We start from the raw sequence: 21,216 nt of genomic DNA, 5'->3' as shown, positions 1-21,216 counted from the left end.
CATTCTATTTACCAGTCATGTTACCAGGGTTAGAGGTTCTATTCATTCTATTTACCAGTCATATTACCAGGGTTAGAGGTTCTATTCATTCTATTTACCAGTCATATTACCAGGGTTAGAGGTTATATTCTTTCTATTTACCAGGGTTAGAGGTTATATTCATTCTATTTACCAGGGTTACAGGTTATATTCATTCTATTTACCAGTCATATTACCAGGGTTAGAGGTTATATTCTTTCTATTTACCAGTCATATTACCAGGGTTACAGGTTCTATTCATTCTATTTACCAGTCATGTTACCAGGGTTAGAGGTTATATTCATTCTATTTACCAGGGTTAGAGGTTATATTCATTCTATTTACCAGTCATATTACCAGGGTTACAGGTTCTATTCATTCTATTTACCAGTCATGTTACCAGGGTTAGAGGTTATATTCATTCTATTTACCAGGGTTACAGGTTCTATTCATTCTATTTACCAGTCATGTTACCAGGGTTACAGTTTCTATTCATTCTATTTACCAGTCATGTCACCAGGGTTAGAGGTTATATTCATTCTATTTACCAGGGTTACAGGTTCTATTCATTCTATTTACCAGTCATATTACCAGGGTTAGAGGTTCTATTCATTCTATTTACCAGGGTTAGAGGTTCTATTCATTCTATTTACCAGTCATATTACCAGGGTTAGAGGTTCTATTCATTCTATTTACCAGGGTTAGAGGTTCTATTCATTCTATTTACCAGTCATATTACCAGGGTTAGAGGTTCTATTCATTCTATTTACCAGTCATATTACCAGGGTTAGAGGTTATATTCATTCTATTTACCAGTCATGTTACCGGAGTTAGAGGTTCTATTCATTCTATTTACCAGTCATGTTACCAGGGTTACAGGTTCCTGTTCAATTCATTTATTTTTCTGTGTACTGCTGCTACAGGGAGGGGGGCATTAGCTAGGCAACCGAAGACAAGGAGCAACAAAGTTTCATCACGTTGTTAAGAGTACATGTAGCCACAGAAACAAACTCAACTACACAAATGTCGGACCACCCTGTCTTCAGTCAGTCATTCGTTCTACACAAAAACACTTATTGTCCATTCCTAGTTACCGCTACCATATACCATATATTTTATGGCTCCAGAGAAGTAGCTGGACTTGGACTGAAACCTTTTGTATTGATTTAAAACATGTCGTTATCACAGTAGATGTGTGAGTCATCATACTGCTACTGCTACTATCCTCTCTTCCTCCACCCACTTATTCATCCTCTCCCTCTTCCTGTCTCTCTCACTCTCTCTCACTTTGCTAAATCTGGTGCAATGCATAATTTCTCTGTTTACTGAGACTTACAGTACCAGTCAAAAGTTTGGACACACCTACTCATTTAAGGGTTTTTCTTTATTTTTACTATTTTCTACATTGTAGAATAATAGTGAAGACATCAAAATTATTAAATAACACACATGGATTTAGGTAGTAACCAAAAAAAGAGCTAAACAAATCAAAATATATTTTAGTAGCCACCCTTTGCCTTGACAGTTTTGAACACTCTTCGCATTCTCTCAACCAGCTTCACCTGGAATGCTTTTCCAACCGTCTTGAAGGAGTTCCCACATATGCTGAGCACTTGTTGGCTGATTTTTCTCCACTCTGTGGTCCAACTCATCCCAAACCACCACAATTGGGTTGAGGTCGGGTGATTGTGGAGGCCAGGTCATCTGATGCAGAGCTCCATCACTCTCCTTCTTGGTCAAACAGCCCTTACACAGCCTGGAAGTGTGTTTTGGGTCATTGTCCTGTTGAAAAACAAATGATAGCCCCACTATGCGCAAACCAGATGTGATGGCGTATCGCTGGAGAATGCTGTGGTAGCCATGCTGGTTAAGTGTGCCTTGAATCCCAGCCGGCGACCCAGAAAAACGACTTCGTAAAAGAGGGAAACATAGCGGTCTTCTGGTCAGACTCCGGAGACGGGCACATCGTGCACCACTCCCTAGCATTCTTCTCGCCAATGTCCAGTCTCTTGACAACAAGGTTGATGAAATCCGAGCAAGGGTAGCATTCCAGAGGGACATCAGAGACTGTAACGTTCTTTGCTTCACGTAAACATGGCTCACTGGAGAGACGCTATCGGAGTCGGTGCAGCCAGCTGGTTTCTCCACGCATCGCGCCGACAGAAACAAACATCTTTCTGGTAAGAAGAGGGGCGGGGGCGTATGCCTTATGGCTAACGAGATGTGGTGTGGTCACAAAAGCATACAGGAACTCAAGTCCTTCTGTTCACCTGATTTAGAATTCCTCACAATCAAATGTCGACTGCATTATCTACCAAGGGAATTCTCTTCGATTATAATCACAGCCATATATATTCCCCCCCAAGCAGACACATCGATGGCTCTGAACGAACTTTATTTGACTCTTTGCAAACTGGAATCCATACATCCTGAGGCTGCATTCATTGTAGATGGGGATTTTAACAAGACTCCCTAAATTGTATCAGCATATCGATTGCACAACGAGGGCTGGCAAAACCTTGGATCACTGCTATTCTAACTTCCGCGACGCATATAAGGCCCTGCCCCGCCCTCCTTTCGGAAAAGCTGACCACGACTCCATTTTGTTGATCCCTGCCTACAGACAGAAAATAAAACAAGAAGCTCCCATGCTGAGGTCTGTTCAACGCTGGTCAGACCAATCTGATTCCACACTCCAAGACTGCTTCCATCACGTGGACTGGGATATGTTTCGTATTGCGTCAGACAACAACAATGACGAAATACGCTGATTCGGTGTAGCGAGTTCATTAGAACGTGCGTTGAAGATGTCGTTCCCATAGCAACGATTAAAAGATTCCCAAACTAGAAACAGTGGATTGATGGCAGCATTCGCGTGAAACTGAAAGCGCGAACCACTGCTTTTAATCAGGGCAAGGTGACCGGTAACATGACCGAATACAAACAGTGTAGCTATTCCCTCCGCAAGGCAATCAAGGGTCTACAGGGTCTACAGTCAATCACGGATTACAAAAAGAAAACCAGCCCCGTCACGGACCAGGATGTCTTGCTCCCAGGCAGACTAAATAACTTTTTTGCCCGCTTTGAGGACAATACAGTGCCACTGACACGGCCTGCAACCAAAACATGCGGCCTCTCCTTCACTGCAGCCGAGGTGAGTAAAACATTTAAACGTGTTAACCCTCGCAAGGCTGCAGGCCCAGACGGCATCCCCAGCCGCACCCTCAGAGCATGCGCAGACCCGCTGGCCGGTGTGTTTACGGACATATTCAATCAATCCCTATCCCAGTCTGCTGTTCCCACATGCTTCAAGAGGGCCACCATTGTTCCTGTTCCCAAGAAAGCTAAGGTAACTGAGCTAAACGACTACCACCCCGTAGCACTCACTTTCGTCATCATGAAGTGCTTTGAGAGACTAGTCAAGGACCATATCACCTCCACCCTACCTGACACCCTAGACCCACTCCAATTTACTTACCTCCCAAATAGGTCCACAGACGATGCAATCTCAACCACACTGCACACTATCCTAACCCACCTGGACAAGAGGAATACCTATGTGAGAATGCTGTTCATCGACTACAGCTCGGCATTTAACACCATAGTACCCTCCAAGCTCGTCATCAAGCTCGAGACCCTGGGTCTTGACCCCGCCCTGTGCAACTGGGTACTGGACTTCCTGACGGGCCGCCCCCAGGTGGTGAGGGTAGGCAACAACATCTCCACCCCGCTGATCTTCAACACTGGGGCCCCACAAGGGTGCGTTCTGAGCCCTAACCTGTACTCCCTGTTCACCCACGACTGCGTGGCCACGCACGCCTCCAACTCAATCATCAAGTTTGCGGACGACACAACAGTGGTAGGCTTGATTACCAACAACGACGAGACGGCCTACAGGGAGGAGGTGAGGGCCCTCGGAGTGTGGTGTCAGGAAAATAACCTCACACTCAACGTCAACAAAACTAAGGACATGATTATGGACTTCAGGAAACAGCAGAGGGAACACCCCCCTATCCACATCGATGGAACAGTAGTGGAGAGAGAGCAAGTTTTAAGTTCCTCGGCATACACATCACAGACAAACTGAATTGGTCCACCCACACGGACAGCATCGTGAAGAAGGCGCAGCAGCGCCTCTTCAACCTCAGGAGGCTGAAGAAATTTGGCTTGTCACCAAAAGCACTCACAAACTTCTACAGATGCACAATCGAGAGCATCCTGGCAGGCTGTATCACCGCCTGGTACGGCAACTGCTCCGCCCACAACCGTAAGGCTCTCCAGAGGGTAGTGAGGTCTGCACAACGCATCACCGGGGGCAAACTACCTGCCCTCCAGGACACCTACACCACCCGATGTTACAGGAAGGCCATAAAGATCATCAAGGACAACAACCACCCGAGCCACTGCCTGTTCACCCCGCTATCATCCAGAAGGCGAGGTCAGTACAGGTGCATCAAAGCTGGGACCGAGAGACTGAAAAACAGCTTCTATCTCAAGGCCATCAGACTGGCAAACAGACCACTAACATTGAGTGGCTGCTGCCAACACACTGACTCAACTCCAGCCACTTTAATAATGGGAATTGATGGAAAATTATGTAAAATATATCACTAGCCACTTTAAACAATGCTACCTAATATAATGTTTACATAGCCTACATTATTCATCTCATATGTATACGTATATACTGTACTCTATATCATCTACTGCATCTTTATGTAATACATGTATCACTAGCCACTTTAACTATGCCACTTTGTTTACATACTCATCTCATATGTATATACTGTACTCGATACCATCTACTGTATCTTGCCTATGCCGCTCTGTACCATCACTCATTCATATATCTTTATGTACATATTCTTTATCCCCTTACACTTGTGTGTATAAGACAGTAGTTTTGGAATTGTTAGTTAGATTACTTGTTGGCTATTACTGCATTGTCGGAACTAGAAGCACAAGCATTTCGATACACTCGCATTAACATCTGCTAACCATGTGTATGTGACAAATAAAATTTGATTTGATTTGATTGGATTTGAATCCTAAATAAATCACTGACAGTGTCACCAGCAAAGCACCCACACAACATCACACCTCCTCCTCCATGCTTCATGATGGGAACCATACATTCTGAGATCATCTGTTCACCTACTCTGCATCTCACAAAGACAGGGCGGTTAGAACCAAAAATCTCACATTTGGACTCTTCAGACTAAAGGACAGATTTCCACTGGTCTAATGTCGTTGCTTGTGTTTCTTGGCCCAAGCAAGTCTCTTCTTCTTTATTGGTGTCCTTTAGTAGTGGTTTATTTTCAGCAATTCAACCATGAAGGCCTGATTCACGCAGTCTCCTCTGAACAGTTGATGTTGATGTTCAAGGCTGTTACTTGAACACTTAAACATTTATTTGGGCTGCATTTCTGAGGCTGGTAAATCTAATGAACTTATCCTCTGTAGCAGAGGTAACTCTGGGTCTTCCTTTCCTGTGGCGGCCCTCAGAGCCAGTTTCATCATAGCGCTTGATGGTTTTTGCAACTGTACTTGAGGAAACTTTCAAAGTTCTTGAAATTATCCGCATTGACTGACCTTCATGTCTTAAGTAATGATAGACTGTCGTTTCTCTTTAAGCTGTTCTTGCCATAATATGGACTTGGTCTTTTACCAAATATGGCTATCTTCTGTATACCACCCCTACCTTATCACAACACAACTGATTGGCTCAAACGCATTAAGGACGACAGAATTCTACAAAATAAATGTTAACAAGGCACACCTGTTAATTGAAATGCATTCCAGGTGACTACCTCATGAAGCTGGTTGAGAGAATGCCACGAGTGTGCAAAGCTGTCATCAAAGCAAAAGGTGGCTACGTTAAATAATATCAAATATCAAATGTATTTTGATTTGTTTAACACTTTTTTGGTTACTACATGATTCCATATGTGTTAATTCATAGTTATGATGTCTTCACTATTATTCTACAATGTAGAAAATAGAACAAATAAGGAATCACACTTGAATGAGTAGGTGTGTCCAGTAGGTGTGTCCAAACTGTTGACTGGTACTGTATGTTCCTGTTGTTGTTGTCCAAATTGTCCAAATTGTCCAAATAAATAAATAAATAATAATACAGAGACTGATGTTTGTAGTTCTGATGTCTGTGCTTGTAGTCCTCTGATGTCTGAATGTGTAGTTCTCATATGTCTGTACTTGTAGTTCTCTGATGTCTGTACTTGTAGTCATCTGATGTCTGTACTTGTAGTCATCTGATGTCTGTACTTGTAGTTCTCTGATGTCTGTACTTGTAGTCATCTGATGTCTGAATGTGTAGTTCTCTGATGTCTGTACTTGTAGTTCTCTGATGTCTGTACTTGTAGTCCTCTGATGTCTGTACTTGTAGTCCTCTGATGTCTGTACTTGTAGTCCTCTGATGTCTGTACTTGTAGTCCTCTGATGTCTGTACTTGTAGTCCTCTGATGTCTGTACTTGTAGTCCTCTGATGTCTGTACTTGTAGTCCTCTGATGTCTGTACTTGTAGTCCTCTGATGTCTGTGCTTGTTGTCCTCTGATGTCTGTACTTGTTGTCCTCTGATGTCTGTACTTGTTGTCCTCTGATGTCTGTACTTGTTGTCCTCTGATGTCTGTACTTCTAGCACTGACTTTGGCAGTAGTTTGTAAAGGAGCCAAAAGATCAATGCTGTGGTTAGTTTCCTTCCAGAGGTCAGCAAGTTTTATATTAGGCTAATTGATCCTAAATTCTGCCTAATGCAAAATCACTAAATGATCAAGATTTGTCTAATTGCCTCAATTGGTTTAATCCTTCTCCATTAACATGGAAATTCAACAATCCTTATTCATCTGCATAATTTACTACCGAGCCTAAATGGGTCCCGTAGAGTATGACAGAAATACTAGCAGAAGCATTAAATGATCTGACAAAGGAGATGGTTCAGGAACCTGTCAGCAATAAACAAACTCAATAAAGGATCTGACAAAGGAGATGGTTCCAGAACCTGTCAGCAATTAACATTCTGAAAGCAGATGGATGGATTGCCTCTCTATACTGGCAGCTGCAGATTCCGTCTCCAGCTAAACTTTATATCGTTAGCCTCCATCACCAGCCCTGGTGCTAAACCCCACTATGAAACTAACTTTCCCCAAAACCCCTATGTCCAAGTAACACTTCCTCCAATGTCTCCAGAAAGGGGAGATTCCTTAACGTGGGTCCATGCCTGCTAGTGCTCTTGCCAAATCTGTTGATGTTATTGGCATGGCAATTCGTGACAAGGAGTTAGCATGATAGCACGACCAGACTGGCACTCAGGCTAGATATTCTTGCATTTAACAGTGAAGAGGACTTTGGTGGGAGGGTTATGCTAAGCTAACATATGGAATTGTTTTACAATAGTCATACCAAGGATCATTTAGCTATTTGATTTGAGTTTTAGGAGTTTAAGGTATAATTATTTATTTTGTAAACTCAGCAAAAAAATTATGTCCTCACACTGTCAACTGAGTTCATTTTCAGCAAACTTAACATGTGTAAATATTTGTATGAACATAACAAGATTCAACAACTGAGACATAAACTGAACAAGTTCCACAGACATGATGTGACTAACAGAAATTGAATAATTTGTCCCTGAACAAAGGGGGGGTCAAAATCAAAAGTAACAGTCAGTATCTGGTGTGGCCACCAGCTGCATTGAGTACTGCAGTGCATCTCCTCCTCATGGACTGCATCATATTTGCCAGTTCTTGCTGTGAGATGTTACCCCACTCTTCCACCAAGGCACCTGCAAGTTCCCGGACATTTCTGGGGGGAATGGCCCTAGTCCTCACCCTCCGATCCAACAGGTCCCAGACGTCCTCAAAAGGATTGAGATCCAGGCTCTTCGCTGGCCATGGCTGAACACTGACATTCCTGTGACACACCGCCCCAGACCATGATGGACCCTCCATCTCCAAATCGATCCTACTCCAGAGTACAGGCCTCGATGTAATGCTCATTCCTTCAACGATAAACAGAATTCTGACAATCAGACAAAACCATGACTTGTCAGTGAAGAGCACTTTTTGCCAGTCCTGTCTGGTCCAGCGATGGTGGGTTTGTGCCCATAGGCGACATTGTTGCCGGTGATGTCTGGTGAGGACCTGCCTTACAACAGGCCTACAAGCCCTCAGTCTAGCCTCTCTCAGCCTATTGCGGGCAGTCTGAGCACTGACGGAGGGATTGTGCGTTCCTGGTGTAACCAGGCAGTTGTTGTTGCCATCCTGTACCTGTCCCGCACATGTGATGTTCGGATGTACCGATCCTGTGCAGGTGTTGTTACACGTGGTCTGCCACTGCGAGGACGATCAGCTGTCCATCCTGTCTCCCTGTAGTGCTGTCTTAGGCGTCTCACAGTACGGACATTGCAATTTATTGCCCTGGCCACATCTGCAATCCTCATGCCTCCTTGCAGCATGCCAAAGGCACATTCACGCAGATGAGCAGGGACCCTGGGCATCTTTCTTTGCAGTCAGTAGAAAGGCCTCTTTAGTGTCCCAAGTTTTCATAACTGTGACCTTAATTGCCTACCGTCTGTAAGCTGTTAGTGTCTTAACGACCGTTCCACTAGTGCATGTTCATTAATTGTTCATGGAACAAGCAATGGAAACATTGTTTAAACTCTTTACAATGAAGATCTGTGAAGTAATTTGGATTTTTAAGAATTATCTTTGGCCTTACTGCTGTTAGCCCATAGAAACACATTGAATTTGGCCTTATTGCTATTAGCCCATAGAAACACATTGCATTTGGCCCTATTGCTATTAGCCCATAGAAACACATTGAATTTGGCCTTACTGCTATTAGCCCATAGAAACACATTGAATTTGGCCTTACTGCTATTAGCCCATAGAAACACATTGAATTTGGCCTTACTGCTATTAGCCCATAGAAACACATTGAATTTGGCCTTACTGCTATTAGCCCATAGAAACACATTGAATGACTGTTAATCCCCCACAAAATGTAACTATGTCCTATGTCTGAAGTATGTAAGAAAGGTCAGGATATATATACACCTGGGTCCTGCTGTTTTTCTTTTGTGTGCACTCCAGGGAACTCTTCATATATTACACGTAAGAGGTAATATTTTGATTTATTTTACACAATGGTATCAATTTCAAAGTGTTTGTCGAGGTTCATCCTTCTGCCATCGGAGTTGCAGTTTCTCATTTCTCCAGTTAATGTACAGTACGTACAGCATGGTTCAAAGTGTCCGTGGAGGACCGCCCATTCTCCCATAAAGTTCGTTTTTTATAGATCCCAAAGTTTACTTAGAAATGTGCCTAAGCAACATTTATAAACTAGGCCCCAGATCTCTCCAGAGGGGCAGGATGAGATGCTTAGTGAGGCTGAATAATCTCCCCATGGTCCCGGGTATATAGTGAAGTCTACTTCTTGTAAATGACAGACAGAAAACAGACTAATCTACTCACACTAAAGAAGAAGCTCTTCATCTCTTCATCTCCAAACGGCAAAACAAAGACAGGACGTCTTGACGGTTTAGAGTTCTAAATGACCTGATAGGTCCTGCTGTTCATTACAGTAGAGTTCTAAATGACCTGAGAGGTCCTGCTGTTCATTACAGTAGAGTTCTAAATGACCTGATAGGTCCTGCTGTTCATTACAGTAGAGTTCTAAATGACCTGATAGGTCCTGCTGTTCATTACAGTAGAGTTCTAAATGACCTGATAGGTCCTGCTGTTCATTACAGTAGAGTTCTAAATGACCTGAGAGGTCCTACTGTTCATTACAGTAGAGTTCTAAATGACCTGATAGGTCCTACTGTTCATTACAGTAGAGTTCTAAATGACCTGAGAGGTCCTGCTGTTCATTACAGTAGAGTTCTAAATGACCTGATAGGTCCTACTGTTCATTACAGTAGAGTTCTAAATGACCTGATAGGTCCTGCTGTTCATTACAGTAGAGTTCTAAATGACCTGATAGGTCCTACTGTTCATTACAGTAGAGTTCTAAATGACCTGATAGGTCCTGCTGTTCATTACAGTAGAGTTCTAAATGACCTGATAGGTCCTGCTGTTCATTACAGTAGAGTTCTAAATGACCTGATAGGTCCTGCTGTTCATTACAGTAGTTGTTAAATGGAAGAAAACGGACTGAAACAGGAAGGGAGTGTATGCAAATTGTCAAAGAAGTGCTCATTTTGGTTTTCTGTTGGAAAATGTTTTGCTATGGTGTGCCCTGATGAATATGACACAGATAAAAGTCTATTTATGCTTGATCCAGAAATGCAGTCAGAGGCTCTGTACGGAGTGTGTGATACAACTGTGTAGCACGGGGAGGCTTGCGGAGGTCAAATCAAGCTCCATACCGCATCACCGTGCAACCCCGAAATTTTGTCATCAAAACTATGACTCTTCAAAGTAGACACTCTTTGCCTTGATAACAGCTTTGCACACTCTTGGCATTCTCTTAACCAGCTTCATGAGGTAGTCACCTGGAATGCATTTTAATTAACACGTGTGCCTTGTTAAAAGTTAATTTGTGGAATTTCTATCCATCTGAATCCATTTGAGTTGTGTTGTGATAAGGTAGGGGTGGTATACAGAAGATAGGCATATTTGATAAAAGACCAAGTCCATATTATGGCAAGAACAGCTCATATAGGCAAAGAGAAAAGTGCAGTCGCAAAAACCATGAAGCGCTATGTCATGAGTATTACAGTCTGACAGTCTGTAACCAGAATATTAGCCCTGCAGTGAGTATTACAGTCTGACAGTCTAACCAGAATATTAGCCCTGTCGTGAGTATTACAGTCTGACAGTCTGTAACCAGAATATTAGCCCTGCAGTGAGTATTACAGTCTTGTCCGTTGGAAGTGCATTAAGACTAACATAGTATCCATGTGGTTAGTGTCCGCCCTGAAAGTGTGGGTATGACCAGTCTTGTCCATTGGAAGTGCATTAAGACCAACATAGTATCCATGTGGTTAGTGTCTGCCCTGAAAGTGTGGGTATGACCAGTCTTGTCCATTGGAAGTGCATTAAGACCAAAATAGTATCCATGTGGTTAGTGTCTGCCCTGAAAGTGTGGGTATGACCAGTCTTGTCCGTTGGAAGTGCATTAAGACCAACATAGTATCCATGTGGTTAGTGTCTGCCCTGAAAGTGTGGGTATGACCAGTCTTTGATCAAGTCGTAACAAGGACTCTAAAAGCGCCATTTGGCACTCAGAATGAATTAGCTGGATTAGGGGTAAGACCCTGAGACAGACTAGTGTCCTATCCAGAAGGTGTACTTATACGTGCATGAAGCTGTCTCACACCCTACGGTGTGAACCATGACAGGACATGAATTGCTTTACTTACCATACCAGTCAAAAGTTTGGACACACCTACTCATTACAGGGTTTTTATTTATTTGTACTATTTTCTACAACCCAGAATAATAGTGAACACATTAAAACTATGACTCTTCAAAGTAGCCACTCTTTGCCTTGATAACAGCTTTGCACACTCTTGGCATTCTCTTAACCAGCTTCATGAGGTAGTCACCTGGAATGCATTTTAATTAACACGTGTGCCTTGTTAAAAGTTAATTTGTGGAATTTCTACCCATCTGAATGCATTTGAGTTGTGTTGTGATAAGGTAGGGGTGGTATACAGAAGATAGGCATATTTGGTAAAAGACCAAGTCCATATTATGGCAAGAACAGCTCATATAGGCAAAGAGAAAAGTGCACTCGCAAAAACCATGAAGCGCTATGATGAAACTAGCTCTAATGAGGACCCCCACAGGAAAGGAAGACCCAGAGTTACCTCTGCTGCAGAGGACAAGTTCATTAGAGTTACAAGCCTCAGAAATTGCAGCCCAAATAAATGCTTCACAGAGTTCAAGTAACAGACACATCTCAACATCAACTGTTCAGAGGAGACTGGGTGAATCAGGCCTTCATGGTTGAATTGCTGCAAAAAAAGCACTACTAAAGAACTCTGAGAGTTAAATTCTTCAGTCAGTCATATCATTTATTGTCATTACTTGAAGTCAAGAGCAGTTCAGAATCTCCAAATAAAAAAATGGCATAAAAGGTTAAATAAACATAAGAAGAGACTTGCTTGGGGCAAGAAAAACAAGCAATGGAATATCAGACCGGTGAAAATCTGTCCTTTAGTCTGATGAGTCCAAATTGAGATTTTTGGTTCCAACCGCTGTGTCTTTGTGAGACGCTGAGTAGGTGAACGGATGATCTCCGCATGTGTGGTTCCTACCGTGAAGCATGGAGGAGGTGTTGTGATGATGTGTGGGTGCTTGCTGGTGATACTGTCGTTGATTTATTTAGGATTCAAGGCACACTTAACTAGCATGCCTACCACAGTACTCTGCAGCGATATACCATCCCATCTGGTTTGCGCTTAGTGGGACTATCATTTGTTTTTCAACAGGACAATGACCCCAAACACACCTCCAGGCTGTGTAAGGTCTATTTGACCAAGGAGAGTGATGGAGCTCTGCATCAGAGGACCTGGCCTCCACAATCACCCGACCTCAAACCATTTGAGATGGTTTGGGATGAGTTGGACCGCAGAGTGAAGGAAAAAGCAGCCAACAAGTGCTCAGCATCTGTGGGAACTCTTTCAAGACTGTTGGAAGAACATTCCTCATGAAGCTGGTTGAGAGAAGGCCAAGGGTGTGCAAAGCTGTCAATAAGGCAAAGGGTGGGTACTTTGAAGAGTCTCAAATATAACATATATTTTGAACACTTTTGGGGCTACTACCTTATTCCATATGTGTTATCTTATAGTTTGGATGTTTTCACTATTATTCTACAATGTAGAAAATAGTACAAATAAAGAAAAACCAATGAAAGAGTAGTTCACTATGTAGCTATGAGCCCTGGTCAGTAGTTCACTATGTAGCTATGAGCCCTGGTCAATAGTTCACTATGTAGCTATGAGCCCTGGTCAGTAGTTCACTATGTAGCTATGGGCCCTGGTCAGTAGTTCACTATGTAGCTATGAGCCCTGGTCAGTAGTTCACTATGTAGCTATGAGCCCTGGTCAGTAGTTCACTATGTAGCTATGAGCCCTGGTCAGTAGTTCACTATGTAGCTATGAGCCCTGGTCAATAGTTCACTATGTAGCTATGAGCCCTGGTCAGTAGTTCACTATGTAGCTATGGGCCCTGGTCAGTAGTTCACTATGTAGCTATGGACCCTGGTCAGTCGTTCACTATGTAGATATGGGCCCTGGTCAGTCGTTCACTATGTAGCTATGGGCCCTGGTCAGTCGTTCACTATGTAGCTATGGGCCCTGGTCAGTAGTTCACTATGTAGCTATGGGCCCTGGTCAGTCGTTCACTATGTAGATATGGGCCCTGGTCAGTCGTTCACTATGTAGCTATGGGCCCTGGTCAGGCGTTCACTATGTAGATATGGGCCCTGGTCAGTAGTTCACTATGTAGCTATGGGCCCTGGTCATTCGTTCACTATGTAGCTATGGGCCCTGGTCATTCGTTCACTATGTAGATATTGGCCCTGGTCAGTCGTTCACTATGTAGCTATGGGCCCTGGTCAGTCGTTCACTATGTAGATATGGGCCCTGGTCAGTAGTTCACTATGTAGCTATGGGCCCTGGTCAGTAGTTCACTATGTAGCTATGGGCCCTGGTCAGTCATTCACTATGTAGCTATGGGCCCTGGTCAGTCGTTCACTATGTAGCTATGGGCCCTGGTCAGTAGTTCACTATGTAGCTATGGGCCCTGGTCAGTCATTCACTATGTAGCTATGGGCCCTGGTCAGTCGTTCACTATGTAGGGAATAGGGTGCCATGTGGGACACATCAAACAACAGACCACTGTTCTAGTTGTTGTTCAATGTTCATTGACATGCAGTAAAAGGCTATTAAAATGCCTAATGAGCAGGTAGTGTTTTGCTGTGCTGTTGAAACATAGCAGGTGGCAGTATATAGCTATTAAAATGCCTCCTGGGATCTCTCTCTGTTTGTCTCTACCCGAGCATCATGAGCAGGTACTGGGAGAGAGATCCCAGGGGGTGTAGATCTAACCACTATGTTGCCATGATGCTGGGATAGAGACTGATAGAGAGAGACCCCAGGGTTCCTGCCCCTAGCACTACACAACTAATTCAAATAACTAATCCATCTTCAAGCTTTGATTATTTTATACAGCTGTGTAGTGCTAGTGCAAAAAATAAAAGTTGTGTGTGTGTGTGTGTGTAGATGCTGTGATATTTGTGGGATAGATTGTTTATAGAGTGTGAATTTAGCTGCCCACATTACACAGGACAAGTTGATAAAAAAATACAAACATTTACTCGTCGAGTTGAAATCCCAAAAGCAGCACGAGGAGTGCTGTCCGTGATGCTGAATTAACAAAAGCACCGTTCCTTCTTCAACTGTCCATGTTTGTACTTTCTAAACTTGAGGGCTCTATTCATACACCACACACGGCAAAGACAATATTATGCTAATATTACATCAGTGGTTAAGCCAACAGACATTATCTGCCTTACCTTACTCTGCCGTTTGAATACGTTCTGGACAACACTGATGACAGGAATCTGAAGCGTTGACGCGATGAATTCCAACTTCACCAGGTCGTCCCTGGTCTGAGGGAAAGCCATCATAGCAGAAACTCCTTGGACTATAACAGTATGACAAATACTCTGCAGAAACGACATGGGGTCTTCACAGACCGGGATAGAGGAGGAGAACGTGGGTAATTCCCCGAGCCCCGCGTCCACAGCCATCACTACCTCCAGAGAGAGGTTATATGGTAACAGACCGGCCATGCGATTCAACGTCTCCGTGGCCAATAGGATCGAGTCCCTCGGCATGAACACACTTCTCTCACTCTCGTTCTGTTTGTACATGTTCTTACTTTTACCCCCCATTTCCTTGTGTTGGCTGTTCATCGACGCCCTAGTCCCTAGGCTGTGTAAATCGTGTTCATTGACACTTTTGGTAATATTTTCCAACTGTCTTTCCACTGCTTCCCTCGTTCCGCCGTGTATATCCCATTCATCAACCGGGACAGGGGCTTCTTTACCGCCTCTGAAGGTGGAAACGTGGCTGAAGAGCCGCGGCTGCAATTGCAGGGCCCCCACGCGCACCGTGTGCCCAATCCGATTGAGGATTTGACAAGGCTGCGGGTGGGAGAGACACACTGGAATCAGAACGCACAACAGCAAGGTGCATGGTGCGAGCAACGGGAGAAGCACAAACCGGACAAACGCAAACCAAATCCCGACCCCCGTCATCACGCAACAGGGACCTCCGACCACACCAAAAAACGGATCTCCACTCGTTCCCCTGCCCCTCTTGATGTCCCAGCGCAGCACCGGTTAGATCTCTCCGTCTCCCATGTAATGATCTCGGTCAGACACCAACAGGAGGGAGCGCGGCCATAACTCACGCACACAAAAATATTGGCCAAACCTGCAGCTTTTCAACTAAAAATATTATAAATAAATGCATTTATATAAGAAAATGATTGAGTTTCCGTTTGGTTTGCAGGTCAATGAAAAATAACATTAAGAAAAACAATGCAGATTTGGGAATGATCAACACGTCGTTACAGTTTGGGTATTATTCATAAGTTATTGTTAGGTTCCATCTCATTTTCTGTTAGTAAAATATGTTAACTTCCAAAAATAAATTCCATTAACATCCATTTGATCTGGAAAAAACATCCGCTATTCTCTTTCTTCTGTCATCCACTAGACACTCTCCAAATGTCTGCTAAAAAAATCCACTAACGCAGGCGCCCGCGGGTTTACCCTTCCTGCCACTTGTACTGAAAAAAAAAACATTTGTCACCGGACAGTTCATGTTTTGGTAAAATTGCAGATGAAAAAAGACAAAACTCCAATTTGGTCTCGTTGACCAGTGACTCTCCCTCGTCAGAAAGCAGTGAGCTTCAAGGAACCAAACGCATAGTGAATTACAATAGTGAATTGTGTGTATGTGTGTGTTTATTTTCCCCTGAGAGCTTTTAAGGGGTTTGGGGAAAAAATAAGGTATCAATATCATTAGCAGTGGTGTGTATTCACGGATGCGAAATGGAATCAGGCTTCCCCAAATTTTTAACCAATAAATTAATTAAAATGATTACATACTGTATCTTTCAAATCAAATCAGACTTTATTTGTCTCATGTGCCGAATAGAACAAGTGTAGACTTTACCAGTGAAATGCTGACTTACAAGCCCTTAATTAACCAACAATGCAGTTCAAGAAGAGTTTAGAAAATATTGAGTAAAAAGATAGTAATATTAAAAAAGTAACACAATAAGAAAAACAATAATGAGGTTACATACTTTATGAGGTTTATAGTTGAAGTTGGACGTTTACATACACTTAGGTTGGAGTCATTAAAACTCATTTTTCAACCACTCCACAAATGTCTTGTAAACAAACTATAGTTTTGGCAAGTCGGTTAGGACATTGTCACGCCCTGGTCTTAGTATTTTGTGTTTTCTTTCTTTATTTGGTCAGGCCAGGGTGTGACATGGGTTTATTTTGTGGTGTGTTTTTGTATTGGGGTTTTAGTAGGTATCGGGATTGTGGCTTAGTAGGGTTGTCTAGCATAGTTATGGTTGCCTGAGGTGGTTCTAAATCAGAGGCAGGTGATTATCGTTGTCTCTGATTGGGAACCATATTTAGGCAGCCATATTCTTTGAGTGTTTTGTGGGTGATTGTTCCTGTCTCTGTGTTTGTTGTCACCAGATAGGCTCAGTCACTTTGGTTTTTCTTTTTTCATTGTTTTGTAAGAGAAGAGAACGAGCGCCATTCTCCTTGCGGAGATGGTGCTAAATCCATCAACACGGTCGGTCCCTGGGATTGGGCTGGCCAACACGATTCGGTTTGCTTGGAAGGAAAAGGAGTTGGAGCCTTTAGGACGGGAAACTTTTGGAAGGATAATATTGATGGGGATTCTAAAGCTGACGGTGAAGGACGTGTTTTGTTTCCAAGGCAACTCGTTGGAGGGAGCATACGACGTGGCACTATATACAGAGGAGAAACACGATGACATCCTGAGAAGGGCAAGAGCAGTGGGAGGTGAGAGGCCGATGAGCCACTATGAAATAACAAGCCTGGCGAAGAACAACTTTAGGGTTGTAACTGTCAACATTTACAACCCATACGTTAAGGACGAAGAGGTGAGGGCCTTTCTGGGGAGATACATGGATAACGTCTCCTCGGCAAGGCACCTCAAAGACTCCCTTGGGTTTTGGAATGGGAGGAGAGGCTTCCAGGCCCTCCTCAGGGAGGACCCAAAGGGACATGGTGGCTACCTCCATCCTCCTGCTATGTTCTCCCTAGGGGCTGACAGGGGGACGTTGTTTTATGCACGTCAGCCCCCATTTTGCAGGCGCTGTATGGCCTACGGCCACATATTCGCCTCGTGCAGCACAAGAAAATGCCGATTTTGTGGATCTGAGGAACACGAGGCGAGGGATTGTGACAAGCCTAAGGCGTGCCACGGGTGTGGCTCGTCTGCACACCTGTGGCGTGGGTGCCCGGCTCGTCAGAGGTCATATGCGTCTGCGGCTGGTGGGGAGCAGGAGCGGGGATGGGGAAGAAGAGGAGCGGAAGGAAGCACGCCTCATGACCAGAGTACAGGTCCAGAGGGGAAGGCCGCAAGGAAGGAGGAGGAGCAAGAAGCGGCGGATGGAAGAGAGAAGGAAACGGAAGGCACGGGAGTAGGAGAACCAGGAAAAGCGGCGGAAGAAGAAGGCAACCGAGTGGAGAAGCATGAGAGAAGAAAGCGAGGGAAGAGTGTTGGAGAAGAAGACGGTGGAAGAGCAAGTGGACTGGGGGGAAAGTGCCCTGGTGGAAGAGATGAGGGGTATGGTGGAGGAGCTGGCGGGGGGGGAGGGTGGTATCTCTCCACTGCCGCCATCACCAAAGAAGAGAATGAAGAGGAGGGTGCGATTGGCCGACAGTGAGAGGGAGGGGATGGCCAAGAGAGTGATGGGGGTGGGAGAAACCTCTGGGTTGCTGCTGGTTTCCCCAGGCCCTCAACTTCTGTTGGGTGGGGACACACATAACAAGACTCAAGACTGGGTACAGGAGGAGGTGGGGAGTTTTTTTGTTTGGCACCCCCAGGGTGCAGCCAAACACTATTCCTGCATCCTGGGTTGATGAGATGGAGGAAGAGGGGGATGTCGGGAGTACAGATGGTGTTCTCACCGGTAGATATGGAGCAGGGGAGCATCGGGTGAGTCTCCTGTTTTTGTTTTTTTTTCTGTCTGGGTTTAGAATTTGAGTGTATTACATGATTTTATTTTATTTTTTCATGGCATCTAATTTTACTTTTGTTAGTTTAAATGTAAGGGGTTTAAGGGATTTTGTTAAGAGGAGGGCGGTTTTTAGTTATTTGGAGGTTGTGGGGTTTGATTTTTGTTTTTTACAGGAGGTTCACCTGAGGGATGGAGGGGATGTTAGTAAGTTTAAGAGGGAGTGGGACAAGGGGGAGTCGGTTTGGGGTATTGGGGGGGTGCACTCATCGGGGGTAGGGATTTTGTGTGGGCACAGGGAGGTAAAAGTGGAGGATTCTTTTGTGGTAATGCAGGGGAGGGTTATAGGGGTGGATGTCACAATAAGGGATTGTAAATTTAGATTAGTGGTGGTGTATGGGCCACAGGTGGTGGCAGACAGGAGGGAGATGGTGGACTGTCTGACGCCCCTGTGTGTCACAAATAGGAAATTAGTGATAGGGGGGGATTTTAATACAGATTTAGGAATAGGGGGATAGCAGTGCAGGCGCCATTACCAGGCTAATGGCTTGCCATGGTCTGGTTGATGGTGGTCTGCACACTACTCCGAAAATGGCCGGTCCTACATGGCGCAACTCCAGGGGGGTTGAGCGGAGGCTCGACTATATTTTTGTACCCAGGTCTTTGGGTAAGTTGTCTGGGCGGCTGTTGCCTGTTTTCTTTTCGGATCACGACGGGGTGCTCCTGCAGGTGGGGTCGCCAGTCTGCCTCTTTGGTAGGGGGTACTGGAAGTTAGATCGGGATGTGCTGGAGGAGCAGGCTTTTGTTGACGGGTTTTATGGTTTCTTTTGGAGGCTTGAAGGCCTCCGGTCCATGTGCGAGGGGGTGTTAGAGTGGTGGGAATTAGTTAAGGTGAGGATTAGGGCTTTTATAATAGGGTATTGCAAGAGGAAAAAAAGGGAGGAGAGGAGGGAGGTGGATCGTATCCAAAAGTTAATTGAACTCGAGTACGAGGCAGGCAACCTCGGCGGGTCGTTTGACTGGGAGAGATCCGCACCCTAAAGGCGCAGCTCAGGGAGTTGCAGGAGCGGAAGGCTCGAGCTTTCCTGGAGCGTGCGCATAGTGGCTTTCTAGAACACAATGAGACTTGTTCTGCTATGTTCTTTAAGTCGGTTAGGGCCAGACAGAGTAGGAAGGTAATGCATGGCGTTAGGGAAGAAAATGGTAGTATAGTTAGAGAACCAGAGGATATGGTCAGGGTGACAACTGATCATTTCCAAGGTTTATTTAAGGAAAGGGAAATAGATGTAGAGCAGGGAAATGTGTTTTTAGAACACTTGTCCAGGCGGTTGCCGGAGGACATTAGAGAAGTGATGGAGGCCCAGATTTCACTAGAAGAGGTTGAGAGCGCTCTTAGGAGGATGGGAAAAGGGAAGGTGCCTGGGATGGATGGGCTGCCGGCTGAGTTTTATCTCAAGTTTTGGGGTATACTTGGACCAGTGGTCCTCGAAGTCTTGAAGGCCATCCGAGACGGGGGTCCCGGGGGGATCAATGGCTGTTGGTGTGCTGTCACTTTTATATAAGAAGGGGGAAGTAACAGACCTTGGCAACTGGCGGCCATTGACCATGCTGTGTGTAGATTACAAGCTACTTGCAAAGGTTTTAGCAGACCGGTTGCGCACAGCCCTTCCCTACGTCGTCCATGAGGATCAGACGTGCGGGGTAGAGGGCCGCTCTATTAGATGGAACCTACAGTTAATCAGGGACTCCATCGCTTGGGTTGAAGATAGAGGACTGCCTTTAATGGTAGCAGCGCTAGATCAGGCGAAAGCCTTTGACCGCGTGAATAGATCCTTTTTATTCAGAGTGTTAGGTCGATTAGGATTTGGGGAGAAGTTCATAGGATGGATTCGTACATTATATGTCGGAGCGGGGTGCCGAGTTAGTGTAAATAGTCACTTGGGTGACGTTTTTGACCTCTCGTCTGGGGTCAGGCAGGGGTGCCCACTCTCGGCTCTCCTCTTCGTTCTGTACATGGAGCCTCTGGGGGCTGCCATTAGGGCAGACACAGGGGTGGAAGGCTTGTTGATCCCTGGAAGTGGTGGGCTGCGTGTTAAGATGACGCAGTACGCCGACGACACTTCCTTGCTGCTGTGCAAGGACTCGTGCCTGACAAGGTCCCTTGCCATCTTTGGGGATTTCACCCGAGCGTCGGGAGCGGTTCTGAACCATGCAAAGTCTTCCGTCAAGTTTTTCGGTAGATGGCGCGGTAGAACGGATGTGCCTGGGGGGTTATCTCTCTGTGAGGGGGCCCTGAGGATTCTCGGGGTCCATTTTGAGACCTCCGGCTCAGCGACGCTAAACTGGAACATGCGTATCGCAGTGGTACAGAGGAAGCTAGCAATGTGGAAGGCTAGGTATTTGTCTTTTATGGGCAAAGTCCTGGTCCTAAAGGTGGATGTGTTGCCGTCTCTTTTGTATTTGGCGTACATCTACCCATTGCCGGCTTGTCTGAGGAGGTCTAGTGAGGCTTGTGTTTCAGTTCATGTGGAGTGGCAGGTGCGAGTGGGTCGCCAGGGCACGCATGCTCTGTCCCATCGGGGAGGGAGGTAGGGGGGTACCACATTTCCCCCTCAAGCTGGACGCAATTTTTGTTTCTTTCTTGTTAACGGAGCTTGCTCATCCAGTGATACACCCGTCCGGTTACCTCCTGCGGGTGTTCTTCTCGTATCAGGCGAGAAGCGTAATGGTGTGGTCTAACACGGGTCCTCGGGCGGAACAGCTGCCGTGGCACTTTGGTCATGCGGCCAAGTGGCTGCGTGCACACCCTGAGGTTGAAGTTGCCCGAGTAGGTTTAGATCACAGGCACCTGTACGAGGAGGTCAGAAAGGCAGGGAGTCCGGCGCCTGTAGTGGGCATCTCGGAAGTGGTCTGGGAGGGAGTGCA

The 21,216-nt window shown here is 45.1% G+C and overlaps 1 protein-coding gene across 1 annotated transcript in view; it reads right to left on the bottom strand.

Annotated features, from left to right (window-relative positions):
* The window catches only part of LOC121838685 (glutamate receptor ionotropic, NMDA 3A-like), a 120,596-nt gene extending 104,749 nt beyond the window's left edge, over positions 1-15,847 (bottom strand). Inside the window, exon 1 of the mRNA XM_042302049.1 lies at positions 14,564-15,847. Within this exon, the coding sequence (XP_042157983.1) occupies positions 14,564-15,310 (747 nt within the window). The 5' untranslated portion in view covers positions 15,311-15,847. The remainder of the gene's footprint in view (positions 1-14,563) is intronic.
* Between the last annotated feature and the right edge of the window lie 5,369 nt (positions 15,848-21,216).

The sequence above is a fragment of the Oncorhynchus tshawytscha genome, linkage group LG20 (assembly GCF_018296145.1).
Source record: "Oncorhynchus tshawytscha isolate Ot180627B linkage group LG20, Otsh_v2.0, whole genome shotgun sequence".
NCBI lineage: Eukaryota > Metazoa > Chordata > Actinopteri > Salmoniformes > Salmonidae > Oncorhynchus > Oncorhynchus tshawytscha.
The sequence above is the reverse complement of the archived record's forward strand: the minus strand, read 5'-3'. Positions and strand labels throughout refer to the sequence as shown.